This window comes from Pseudoliparis swirei, chromosome 19 (assembly GCF_029220125.1).
Source record: "Pseudoliparis swirei isolate HS2019 ecotype Mariana Trench chromosome 19, NWPU_hadal_v1, whole genome shotgun sequence".
NCBI classification, from domain to species: Eukaryota; Metazoa; Chordata; class Actinopteri; order Perciformes; family Liparidae; genus Pseudoliparis; species Pseudoliparis swirei.
The window spans coordinates 13,979,080-13,992,184 of NC_079406.1; the positions used below are offsets into that span (position 1 = coordinate 13,979,080).

Genomic DNA, 13,105 nt, shown 5'->3' on the forward strand with positions numbered 1-13,105 from the left:
ACACTGGCAGAGTGTCAACGGCACCGGTATGATCTCTCTTTAAATGTGCAATTTTAGAATAGCATTGGCAACCACATCGAAGCGAATGCTCCAAGAAACCTCCGCAAGGGGGTCAGGAGGGGGTCTGATCTGTTCGAGCGCTCAGCGAGCTGCGGCTGGTGCAGCAGCAGCCGAGCATGAAAGAGAGTGGAAAGAAGTGGTGGGCTGTGACAGATTAGGGAGAGATGATCCCTACTTATGACAATGTCTCTGCCAATTACATAGGCAGGCTTTAGACAAGTGATCCTAAAATCTGGTTCTCGGGCCCTGAAGCTGCTGGATTTCCTTTCCTTTAGGTAGTTAATTGGCCTCCTTTGTGGCTGCGGGTCTAAATAGGTCCTTGACCAAACAGCCAGAATGAAAACTACCTGGAATGACCAGCAGCACTCTGGATCCTGAAGAGAGCCACTTGTACTTTTCAGTTGCTAAAATGGCAATCCAGGCAGGTGGCAGAGTTTTATTGAGATGAAACTGTGAACAGACTTCCGTTGCTGCCTGGTGTTTTTATATTTAAGTGGTCTAAACAACATATTACGTAAGATGATGCAGGATATGTTAAAGCTTTATATAATCAGAGATGGCTTTGAGTGAAGGAAGATAACACTTTTAAAGCCACTATAATCAATATTGTTATATTCTTAATGGCTCCTATTACAAACCCACAGTGTATTATCTCCTCACTGCAGTTTCCCACATCATATGGTATTTTCTTTTAGTTTGTTGTTTCGGTTTATTGGTTTATTTGGTTTATTGTTGTAGTTTTCAGCAACAGCACGCAGCTGTGTTTAACACAATATACCTGAAAACTACAAAGCGACAGACACACAGCATCTAGCAAAGTGGAGCGAGGACCAAACAACAATATTTCATATTAAATTGCAAACTCATCAAGCTGCTCTTTTGTGGCACCAATTGATGGAAACTCCCCCCTTGTTGTAACCAATCACCAGTCTCCATGGAGACCTCGAGCCAATGGGAGGATCCCCCAAGCCATCTGTGGATAATAGAAAAACTGCAATAGAGAAATGAAATAGAGGAACAAAGTGCCCTGAGGATAAAACACAACAACGCAGCTCGCTTACTGAGATAGAATTGGAACTCAATCTAGGAGAGGTAGTGGGAGGGAGGAGGGAAATAGAAACAATAATTAGAGAGAGAGAAAGAAAGAGAGCATGAGGAAAAGTGTTGTAAGTGGCGCTGGTGTGTAGACGTGTCTCGTGGTGGCTGAAGATACAAGGAAAAATAAACTTTCATCTCAATGTGAATACTTTGGAATTTCGATTATTTCAATACATCCACCTCGTTCCTGGCCCCCTTTTGAGAATTATGGATGCAACCTCCGATGCTTCCTTTCACTGTAGCCGACTGGTGACTCACAGAGTTGGCCATTGTAGAGGGCTACATGCCAACTTCGCTAGAAAAAGGGGGAGAGAGCTAGGAAAGAGTTAGAACATGATAAGTAGTGGGCTTCTGCAGTTCTGATAGATTGATTTAGTTACTTTTGACGAGCTGATCTTTATGCTAAGCTAAGTTAGCCGCTTGCTGGTGGTGGCTTTATAGTTAATGGACAAACGTGAGAATGCTATCGATCTTCACATTTAACTTAATAGGAAAGATAAACGTAGATCGAAAACCTGGCCAACCTTTCCTTCAAGGTGTAATAGGCCGTGTTCCCACATAATTAATTTTTTTTAAAAAGAAAAGAAAAATGGAAGACACCTGCAATATTCTGCAAACTCTCACAGACGCAGCTTCAGTGGAAGGAGTAACCAGGGCCACAATACATGCAAGTTGAGGAGTAAGGTGCATACAAAGCAAGGAAAAAAGCAGCAGACACTGCATGTGAAGAAAGATGGACGAATGAGACCTTTTCTTTATAGCTTTTGTCGTGTAGTTTGATGACGGAAGAGGACGTTGCACAGCCAAGGTCCCAGATGTGGATGATTATACACCCTCCACAGCTTCTGGCGTAATTTGATGCACATAGTTAAGCCCATTGTCTATTGTATCTGACAGAGTGTGTTGTGAACTGCTGAATACGCTGTTTGAAGCAAGAATATTCTTAGCCTCTGACTGTTGTTACAATGTGTTTTCAAAGTGCTGAGGAGGCTGTTTCAAGGCAGTGGGGTCATCTGTTCCATTAGCCAGTGATATTACAAAAACACTCATTAGGCTTTTATGTTCTTTTGGGTACTGCTGGCTTTGTGATTCCCCTCTCAAAGTCAAGTGATTCAAGTATTGTTTTGCTGCAACCATTTATGTCTGCTTCTAACCTTCATTCTCAAGTTGGAAAAGGTCAGAAATGATGGAGGGCTGTGATTGTTCTACAGCAGAGAAACCCGAGCTTTAATAAAACCCGAAAGCATGAGCAACTCCTATCAAGTGTTTGTGGTTTCACAGTGAGGAAAGAGTTGTGTTTTTATGAAGATGAAATGTGAGGCTTGTGCTGGAAATGAAACATTAGGAGAACAAGAGACACATGGACACAGCACTGTAAGGTTCAAAAGACACCCAAAGTGCCACTTTACTGAAATGTTCAAAGTTACAAATAAAAGTTCACGTAGTTGACATGGTGAGGATTTCAATTTTAAATCACGAACATATCTGCTCGCCCGACTTCATGTGTCCTCCCAGCTCAGGAGCAGCTTCTTCCTCTAATGTCTATTCACAGCCAAACAGCCTCAGAAGCCCAACCGACCAATTAGTAGAAGAACAGCTGGCCGAAACGCCATAAGTTTGGACTGTAGGCCTTGTGGTTCGATTTTTCTACAATGCTACCGCTCTGCAATGCCACTTCCTACCTCCTGAGATTGGGAGAAGAACCAAAAAGACACTAGACAGCATCAACATAGCAACAAAGTATTGTATCAGCCAAACGGCATCACTTTCTGTTTGAGATGCATCGAGCTAGACCTGGCCAGGTAAATCTCTTTTTTACAGAAACACGATGAGAAACATGCAACAACAACGACAATACATCATTTATCTCATTGCTTTCTGGGCTTGCTGGGACATTCAAGATCAACAATTAAATAATTTACAATCCTCCATGAAATAACAGAGTGAGCATATCAGAGCTTGGAGCATGTTATGGGAACATCTTTGAACATTGAAGCAACACAGAGCATGAGAATAAAACCACTGATGGGAAGGTTTAATCCACAATCTGGCCTTCCTGGAGGAAACATATTTACATCCAGTACATCAGCTGATGTATTTGGACTCACAGACTGACCAGAGGCTCTGAAATAGACATACCGGCATAGGAGAGAGGGACAGAATAGGAGAAAGAAAGAGGCAGAGGGGGAGTAAAAGGGAAAATAGAGAAGCGAGTCCATGTTAGTAGAGGTTGAAGATGGCAGGTTTGGGGGAAGGCAGTGGCAGAAAGTGGACAGCTTGAGCAGAAATCTGACAAGGTCTTGACAGTTGTTGAAACATAACATGTCCTCTGTTTTCCATCTGAAAGGGAAACACTTGAAAATGAAGAGGTTGGATGAGGTTCACTGAAGAGAGAGACATGGAAAAGGGAAAGAGATCACAAGAGTAAGTTCAGGAGCCAAACAATGGACTGCTGCTAAAGTAACTGGAGGAGGAGACATTGGAATGGCTTCAGATCTGTGCTGAGTTTCCTGGTCGGCTGATGGCAGAATAAAATGGAGCGAAACTACCAAACGTAGCCAATCTCGTCATCCTTATCGTCTTCCCCGTCCTCATCGTCCTCGATGGCTCCTCGGGGGTGAATCCGTCCCCGTCTTTTCTTCTGCCCGCTCTGTGATGGCTCCTCCTCCTGGTCGCCCAGGAGAATGACGGCACCGCCGCTGCCAAAATCCCCCGATGTCTCCTGGTCCTCATCTTTAGGGAGATTGACAAACACAGACAAACATACCAGTTAGAAGCACATCGAGAGTCCTGTGTAACAGAATCTGTGCACCGTGTGACTCACCGCAGATCAAGTCATTTGAATGGATCACTGTCAAATGTTGCATTAATTGCAATACCTTTTGTAATTTTTTTTTTAGCTTTTCATCCAGCTCCATCATTTGGGCCAAAATAAAAAAATTGTTCAAACATTTAAAGAAATTTGCTCCAGCAGCACTTTGTGTTTAGTGTAAGATGATTATATGTGTTAGCATTTCTCTCCTCGTACCATTGGGCATAAGTGCTTAAAAAGCCACTCGATTGCTCAAGAATCTTAGTCAGAGCCGACGATGCCAAGCCAACTGTATGTACAGGACTGTCTCAGAAAATTAGAATATTGTGATAAAGTTCTTTATTTTCTGTAATGCAATTAAAAAAACGTCATGCATTCTGGATTCATTACAAATCAACTGAAATATTGCAAGCCTTTTATTCTTTTAATATGGCTGATTATGGCTTACAGCTTAAGAAAACTCTAAAATCCTATCTCATGAAATTTTAATATTTCCTCAGACCAAGTAAAAAAAAAGATTTATAACAGCTGAGTGTTTGTCAAGGCTCAGGAAACCCTTGCAGGTGTTTCGAGTTAATTAGACAATTCAAGTGATTTGTTTAATACCCTACTAGTATACTTTTTCATGATATTCTAATATTTAGAGATAGGATATTTGAGTTTTCTTAAGCTTTAAGCCATAATCAGCAATATTAAAAGAAAGGCTTGCAATATTTCAGTTGATTTGTAATGAATCCAGAATGCATGACATTTTTGTTTTTTTAATTGCATTACAGAAAATGAAGAACTTCATCACAATATTCTAATTTTCTGAGACAGTCCTGTATATAGTCCTGACCGACCCGTATATATATTCTGATCTCTGATCACGACAATAAATGGTAGCGTAGAAGAAGAGAAGAAGAAGTAGACACAAACCCCTGTCCGTCATTCCTCAGTTGTGTCTGGCTGAGCTCCGTGAACTTAAGTTACAGCTGCAGCTACATTTTGATGTTGAATGTTGTTTGGCACTGGTGTTGCATTGAGTGTGACGATAGTGCAAACAAGAGTCATTAACTCAGCTGCTGCCTCCAGCATTTTGTGAAATTTTACACTTGTGCACAAGAGTACTTGATTAAGTGGCGCTTATAGTGTTCAGGTTATCAAGCAACGAGCTGCTGCATTGCTACCTGTTCAATGCAAGGCTGAACGGGAGAACTTCCAGCTGCTCCAGCCTGAGTTAGATGAGCTTGTTAGACCAGAGACAAAAGACTGCTGCTATCAGCGCGTGTGTGTGTGTGTGTGTGTGTGTGTGTGGCGCAGGAGAGACACCTCATCAATATTGGAAGCTGCAATTACTGGCTTTGGACTAGACTGGCATTCAAGTGAGCCGTAATCTGTGACTGTGAGCTGGCTGTTTGATTGGTAATCAGTATATCTGCCTTTATCCTTTCTGGCTAATTATTGTTCTTTTTTTCTTCTTCCAACAATGAAATCCCTCGTCCATTGATTTGCAGCAAAGTGCTTCTATTGGCTTTTTGACCATTCCCTTTGAATTCCCAGCACTGGCTTGTTAACTATGACTTTGAAATATCAAAGCACTTAATTATATGTGCGCTTCGTCTAAATGCATCTTCTTGGATGCCAACATCAGCCAGAAGCATTTATTCTTTTCTAAAAGGTGCAACTTTGAAGCTACTACAAAATCATGTGTATAACACATCTTTTGACACTCTCTGCTGACAAGAGTGACTGGCAAGATGCTCGTGTTTTATCAAAACTACATGAGCAGGATCAGAGGCAGATATAATCAGACATTTGACTCATAGTAAACAAGCTACACTGACTTCAGAGCTCAGAGGCATGCCGATTGTGATCTGTTTCCTAAATGATCACTGATGCGTAGATGCCGCTCACGATAAAGACAGACAGGGAGAATACAAAGCAAAGAAATGGAACAAAGTTGTAATCGTGGTGCTGTAAGTGTTTCAGTGGTACGTAATGTTTTAAAGAGAAGCTGTGCAGTCTCCCTCGTCTGTAGCAGCAGCAGATTGCAAAGAGATACAAGACAGTCCACCTGGATTAAAGCATTAGCTCTAAAAGGCAGCTAGACAAATGGGAGCCAATCAGGGCAAACACAACACAACCCATCCCCGTGTTTCGCTGTAAGTGAAGTATGTGGGTGTGTCAGTCTGCCTTTTGTTTGTGTCTGTGAGTTGGTCTTACCGCAGTTCGGGTTGCCTTGTTTTCTGGAGCCAGCAATCTCGTTGCCATATTTGTCCACACACCAACACTGGCCAGTGCTGCCATGACACTGGGTTGGTTTGAAGTAGCCCTCCTCAGTACAGCGGGGAATATAAAAGCCTAAAGATGGAAAGGAAAGGAAGGAAGGAGGGAGGTGGAAAGGTTAGAGAAAGAGAGATAACAGCCATATGGGAAGGGGGAGAGGGTGGAGAACATTAAACTGACAGAAATACTGAGAAGGGTAACATCAGAGGTTGATGGGCTGTGGTTGTGACCAACGTTGTTGTGTATTCACAGAGGGAGATCAACAATCAATTACTGCTGTGAAGGTGCCATACTTCCCGCTTAGAGAGAAGCAGTCATTTTCAATAACACACACATGCATGCACACACACACATAAACACACACACACACACACACACACACAGTTCTGTGACCTTCATTTGACCCAGCCCAAGCTCATTTTCCGAACTGTTTTCTTGTGAGCTGGTACACTGAACGATCTGCCCTGAGGCGACAGAGAACATGTGTAGAAAACGTGAAAATGTGCTTCGCAGTGTGTGCTTGTGTGTGTGTACAGTGTATTTATTGCTCCTTATTCATTTTTCTCTGGTTGTAAATATAAAAAATGGATCACATTTTTCATGTTGATGTGTGCTTTTGGTTTCTCAGACAGGAGATCGTGACTGACAGCTGTCAATCATCCAGACTGACCTATGAGGCTCTTCCTTCGACTCTGGTTCTGGATCCTGCTCTTCTCAGCTTGGCAGGGCAGTCCTACACGAGAGCATTCACAACCGTTACATTGGCAGAGCTTGTTTTTAGACCAGAATTATTTGACTGAAATGTCCGTTTCTACTCTAACATATTATTGATTTGTTTTATATTGGTTACTCTTTCATTCCTCTATGCATTCTCCTAAATTGCTTCAGCCCTCACATTGGCTACTGAATATTAGTCACTGCCTGAATTAGCTCTGTATCCTCTTCAATCCATCATCCACTAAAAGGACCTTAGTACAAACTGCACATCTTTTAAAAACAACTGGTACCAGCAATTGTAATATCTATCTACTATCTTGGTTTACGTGTTAGATTAGTAATTCATTTTCATCAATTATATTTTCTCTTTTAAATTAGTCTACATTTCTGTAGCTGCTTACATGTCATTATTGCCTTTGTCCTTCTTATTTAAATGCTAGTTTCAAGCAATCCGTTTTTCCATCAACCCTCTCCACATCCTCACCCTCAGGTTTCTGAAAGCAGTAGCACCACTCGTTGTTTGACAGCTTCCCATCCTTGAAGGAGTCACAGGAGTTGAAGAGGGGCTTCATGCACAGCTCATACTTGTCCAGGTAAATGGCATTTAGCTCCGATTGATCAAGTAGGAGGTCAAAGTTCAGGTCAAGCTTGTTGAACATCCAGCCCAGTGAGTCCTTACAGATGGGCAAGATGCTGGTGTCAAAGTCTGGAGGAGAAAGCAGCAGAGATACAAAACTGATAATGGAATTTATGAACTGCAGAACATGTCTATGTTATTTACATTTGCATCTTTTTCAAGTTTCACACTGATATCTGAGTATATCTGAGTGCATGTGGTGGCAGAGCTGACATGTGTTCAGAGTCAGACATGTTGACATTACAGAGAACAGAGCAAGGTTGCTGTCAAAAGCTGCTCTCATGAGGACTGAAAAGGGTGGCTGCTCAACAGGAAAGGGCTGCTTACACACGCACACTCTCACACACACACATCTCGTGGAGTGATGTACTCACGTCCTATGGTGGAGTCAAAGCTGTCAGAGGATTTGAGGTCTCTGTTGGCGTCGAGGTGGAGGACTCCAAACCAGTCCTTTAGTCTTGCAGCCAGACTGTGGAGCTCTGTGTCAGTGCAGGCTACACACACACAAACACACACACACACACACACACACACACACACACACACACACACACACACACACACACACACACACACACACACACACACACACACACACACACACACACACACACACACACACACACACACACACACACTAATGAGGAGCGGGTTGGCATTCAATGTGTTGATGTCGTCAGAAGAACAATCTTTATTTGCTCCTTATTAAACATTAATTTCATTTCTGCTATGCACTTCTCCTCTCCGTGTCCTTTCTTCTCATTTTCTTATCCGACTCTTCTCGTAGAGTAAACACAGTGGAGTGATCTCCACAGTGGAGCAGCTATCTCTTAACAGTTATCATAGGAACACAATCGGACATGCACACACACACACATGCAGTACCCACAATGGAGTTTCCTTTTCCGCTTTCATCTTTATCTGTTTACCATTTAGTGTTCTTGTTCAGATGATTGACTTTAGGAAACTACACACTCACTGACAGTCACAATCAAGTGACAAATGACAAACGTCATCTTTCAGTGAGAGGCCACTCGATTTAACCCAGGGCAGAGATAAGTCTGTGTTTTTCTTTTCTTCAAATATTAATGTATATTTTTTCTTTCTGTTTTTCTGCTTTATTTGTCAGTGTAGAGTTGGGAGAGGGGTATGGCGTACACAAAGGTCCCAATGCTGCAACCTGGTATGTTGTTGTTATATACGACATATGGCTGTATCCCCTCGGCTACCAAGGCACTTGTGTCTTTATGTGTGATCACACTCCACTACCAAAAAGAAAGCTGATGTGACCCTGTCATGCAAGCCGATGCTCCTCTCCATACTACTGCCCAAAGAGAGCACAAACACTGAGAACAATATTTTTTAATTATGCCCTAAATTAAAAGTATATACCAGCCTCTGTCTGCCAAACAAATCCCTGGTTCCTTCAGCTCCATGGGACTGACAGGGTCTGCCTGCAATCCAAGCAGACCTCTGCCTCTGCCTGTCTCCCTCTGCAGCTCTGGCTGTCAGTCTCCACCTTCCTCTCTCTTTCTCTCCTGAATTTGACTGACGTATTCTTTTCCGATGCTGTGTCATTCGAGAGCATGACAAATGTTCCTGAAGGACACAAGTCATTCTACACCTCATGCTGAGCCTTCCAACCCATAACACTCCAGCGTTGTCCTGCCTGACAGATAATGCAGAGGAAGGTTGTTCTCATTCCCGTGGCAAGGGGAACAAACAATCACCCTAACCCTCCCACTGACCCCCCCGAGCAAGTTGCATATGCATAGAATGGGAGGCCTCTGTATGGTGTTTTATAACTTGTTCCAAGTAAATGTGTACTTTCTGAGAAAATGTGCAATATTACAACATGTGCAATATCTCCACATTGCCTTCCTCCACCTCTCAAAATGTGCAATATCCCCATATAACTCTCCCCATTCTCCTCTTTCTTTTCACAAGCTAGGAACAGCACTCAGCACTAGCCTATATATTTATTAACCTCTGCCCTCTCCTTTTTTATGTTGATAACCTGTTTTTTAAAAACTGTACCTAATACTGTATATTCTAACACCTTATGTCCAGTGTGTTTATATATGTGTCCTTATTATTAGTGTGTTTGTACCTCTGTTGACTCGGAGAGTCCTGCAAAACAATTCCAATGTGTCTGGATTGTTGGTCTATAGCACAAATGGCAAATAAAAAACCTTGAACATTGCTCCTTCAATCAATGTACTCCTTCAAATTAAACCTATTTGAATATCAATGCATCACCTAACACATCTGTTGATATATGTGCAGATACATAACACATTTTAGCTGGACTGCAGAGGAATTCGGACTCAGAGAAATAGTTGCACAATCCATCTGCTACTTCAGCACCACGGACATGTTTTTTCTCAACACACAGCACAGAGAGGCACTTCTGACATGCTGTGTGTCTGGTGGAATCACAAGCAGTGTTAAAAGCGTCCATGATCAGCTCTGGCGCTCGCGTAGCAGCCAGAGCGCGGCTCGGCTGCGCCTGTTGGGGGCGACTGATATTTCAGAGCCATGAACCAAAGAGCTTTTAAGAAGGTTGACAGGCTGCGAGATGTCTCTGTTGACTCACACTCCTCTTTCTGTTGCCAAACCATGTGCTGAATCCTAGCATGGCTGCAAACAGGGCATACACACATACCCACTGTATAATATTAGTATGGGATTGTGTCATTATTGCAGTTGCTATAAAACAGAGGACGCCCCAGGCAACAGACCGGAGCTGAGGAGGGGACTGATAACATTTATCTGGCTGGCTATCCTTGTGACATTACCTCCGGAATATCAAGGTGTTCTGTGTGTGTGTGTGTGTGTGTGTGTGATATCCCTTCAGGACCAGACGGATAACATTTCAGAGTGCTCTTCATTTCCATGGTCTGGAGCAGAGAAATTACCAACAGCCACAACAACATGATCCATCTTCCCCTCCTAATTAAAATTCTTCCTCTGGCAGTAGTGGAGTCTCTAGCATATTGCTCTTGCTTTATCATTCATTGATTTGACCGTTCATTCTTCCCCTCACCAAGTTTTCCTTTCTGTTCCCACTCACTGCAATTCTATTCACTCTGCTTTTGTGATTCGTTTGTGGCATTTGAGGACTTTCTGCTCATTTCCCTCTATTTCCTACTAATTTCCAATTCCTCTCTCTCTCCTCTATATTTGTCAACTGTCTAAGAAACAACAGCAGCCACTTATCCCACCCAGCTGTACCTAACTAGGTTTCTCGTAGAGGACACTTTGAGTACTTTCATTTCCCATCTCTCCTCTCACACATCACCCTGTAGAGTCAAAGACTGTTTTGATATATACACTCGCTTTGTCCCTCTTCCCCTTTCCTCCACTTTTCCCCCTTTTGTCTCCACTGCTCTCTTTTCCTCTCGAGTATTTGTGACTATGCCCTACGCCCCACAATGAGTCTCAATGGACCCCTCTTATCGCTCTCTAAAGCTGAAAACATTGACACACTGGAGGGCACAACACACTTAGATAATATGGTTAACCATTTATGTCTCTCTCTCTCTCTATGCCTGTTTTCGCAACATCTGATGATGTGAAATGTCTTAGTTGTGGTAGAGAGGGACACAAGAGCAAAGTCTGTCCTAAAAAAAAAATCTGATAAACAGGACGGCGCCAAGAGAAACAAGAAAGACAGCGAGGAGGACAGAGGGGACACGTGGGTGAAAGAAGAAGGGACAGAGGTACAGAGGTGGTCCAGCAGGCAGAAGAGTAGAGGACACAGGTGGTCCAGCGGCTGGAAGAAGAGGGGACAGAGGCGAGTACACAAAGTCAGGAGGACAGCTGGAGACAGGTACGGGACAGAAAATAGAAGGAGAAAAAGAAAAGTGTGAGAGTGGAAAAGTGGTGAAAGAAGTGGGTTTGACGGGCAGTGAGGTGGACATGGAGGGGGATGAGGAGGCGTTTCAAATTTCTCAGCAAGGAGGAGGGAAAACTCACAGGCCAAACAAGTTGCGGTAGGTTCAGGAAAAGGAAGCCAACGGGCAGCAGAGGATGAGTCCAGCATGGAGGAGGACTCTGCTGGCGTAAGGCCTGCTACACGAAAGAGCTCCAAAGGATACAGTGAGGGGAGAATAACGATTTTTTTACAGAAAGCAAACGGTGAATGGGGAGTCGAGCTCGGAGACTCCTTCTCTGACGAGGAGAAGCTCTCCAATGTTTTGAAGACACAGTTGAGCAGCAGAAGCAGAGGAGGCGTCACAGCGAATTAAGTCTTCAGAATAAAGAGAATAACGATAAAATAGAGACACTGACGCTGGGGACGGGGGCGAAGAATATTTAGATCTCACAGCTCTTTTTCAAATCAAAGATAACTCTTTGTTGGGTTTAATTGGTTTCATTATAAGTCTTTTAAGCATATACAAACTAAATACAAATGGAGTGTGGGAATCCTGTTCTCTAAAAGGTTTGCCCCCGGAGACTCTGGAGGTGGAGTTGGTGGTGGAGGGCAGGCTGCTGGGAGAACCGCTAGTGTATGGAGCCAGGTTGGACATCCATGACGGCACAACACCAGGTCTGACCAGCATGCTGTGCTCCTCCAGAACCACCACCATGTAGTGGGCCCCGGACTGGGAGACACGGCTGCAATGGCTTCTCTGCTCGGGCCGGAGTCCATCCGGCAGAGCACAAGGCTCCTGAAGAGACTGACGGAGAACGAGGTTGAGATGCTGCAGGAGGGCGAACGAGGAGAGAAAGCTCTTGACTCTGCAGATCCTTTTCTGGATCTAGGATGTATTCCAAAGATGAATGGGGTCTCCAGACCACTATTCAGGGAAACAGAGCGCAAACTCTTGGACCTCCAGATGTCGAAAGGGAAAACGATCCACATACAGTATAACGTGTAAAACTGGCCCAGAGAGGCGACATGTGTGGAGGCAAAAGCTTTTTTTGTGCTTTTGGTTTTCTTTGTTCGTAGATTTGTTTAATTAAGTTAGCCATGAACACGATGTTCTGTTCATTTCAGAGTGTTTCAAGGAAAATAGTTTTTTTTTATCTCTCTCTCTGAGTCACACAGGGTCAGGCAGGCTTAAAGATGTCAGACACACAACCAACATCAAAGCTCGTCCAAGGGCGGTGAAAAAGATTACACAGTTATGGCAGAACTGGATTTGATGTGGGGCTCAACAAGGGATGTTGCTGCCGTCAGTAGCAAACCAAATCAAGTGTCTCAGAATCACTTCAGAGAACAACACTCAAAGTTTGACTTGCGTCATTCCGTGACTGGATTCAAGGTTTTAGATTGACAAGCAGAATCGATCAGAGCTACGGGTCAAATATCAAACACTGAATCATGGCTGGGAATTATCTTCTTATTCCTCTTCCTTCCGCTTTCCCTCTCACCTCCTCACTTCTGCTGTCTTATGTCTGCAAACTCAGATCCATAGAAACTGGCAGACAAGAAAACCCACAGGCCATCAGCTGGCACACACATAAACTACCAGCTGTACGGAGAAAAGTAAAGCTCAACTGCGATT

The 13,105-nt window shown here is 43.4% G+C and overlaps 1 protein-coding gene across 4 annotated transcripts in view; it reads right to left on the reverse strand.

Moving 5' to 3' along the window:
* Positions 1-2,533: 2,533 nt before the first annotated feature.
* Positions 2,534-13,105, reverse strand: part of spock1 (SPARC (osteonectin), cwcv and kazal like domains proteoglycan 1) — a 116,914-nt gene continuing 106,342 nt past the window's right edge. For all 4 annotated transcript variants that reach the window (XM_056439522.1, XM_056439520.1, XM_056439521.1 and 1 more), the window contains 5 exons: positions 7,967-8,086; positions 7,440-7,661; positions 6,909-6,971; positions 6,176-6,313; positions 2,534-3,891 (listed from right to left, as the gene is read on the reverse strand). In XM_056439522.1, coding sequence (XP_056295497.1) covers positions 3,704-3,891; positions 6,176-6,313; positions 6,909-6,971; positions 7,440-7,661; positions 7,967-8,086 — 731 coding nt within the window. In that variant the 3' untranslated portion in view covers positions 2,534-3,703. The remainder of the gene's footprint in view (positions 3,892-6,175; positions 6,314-6,908; positions 6,972-7,439; positions 7,662-7,966; positions 8,087-13,105) is intronic.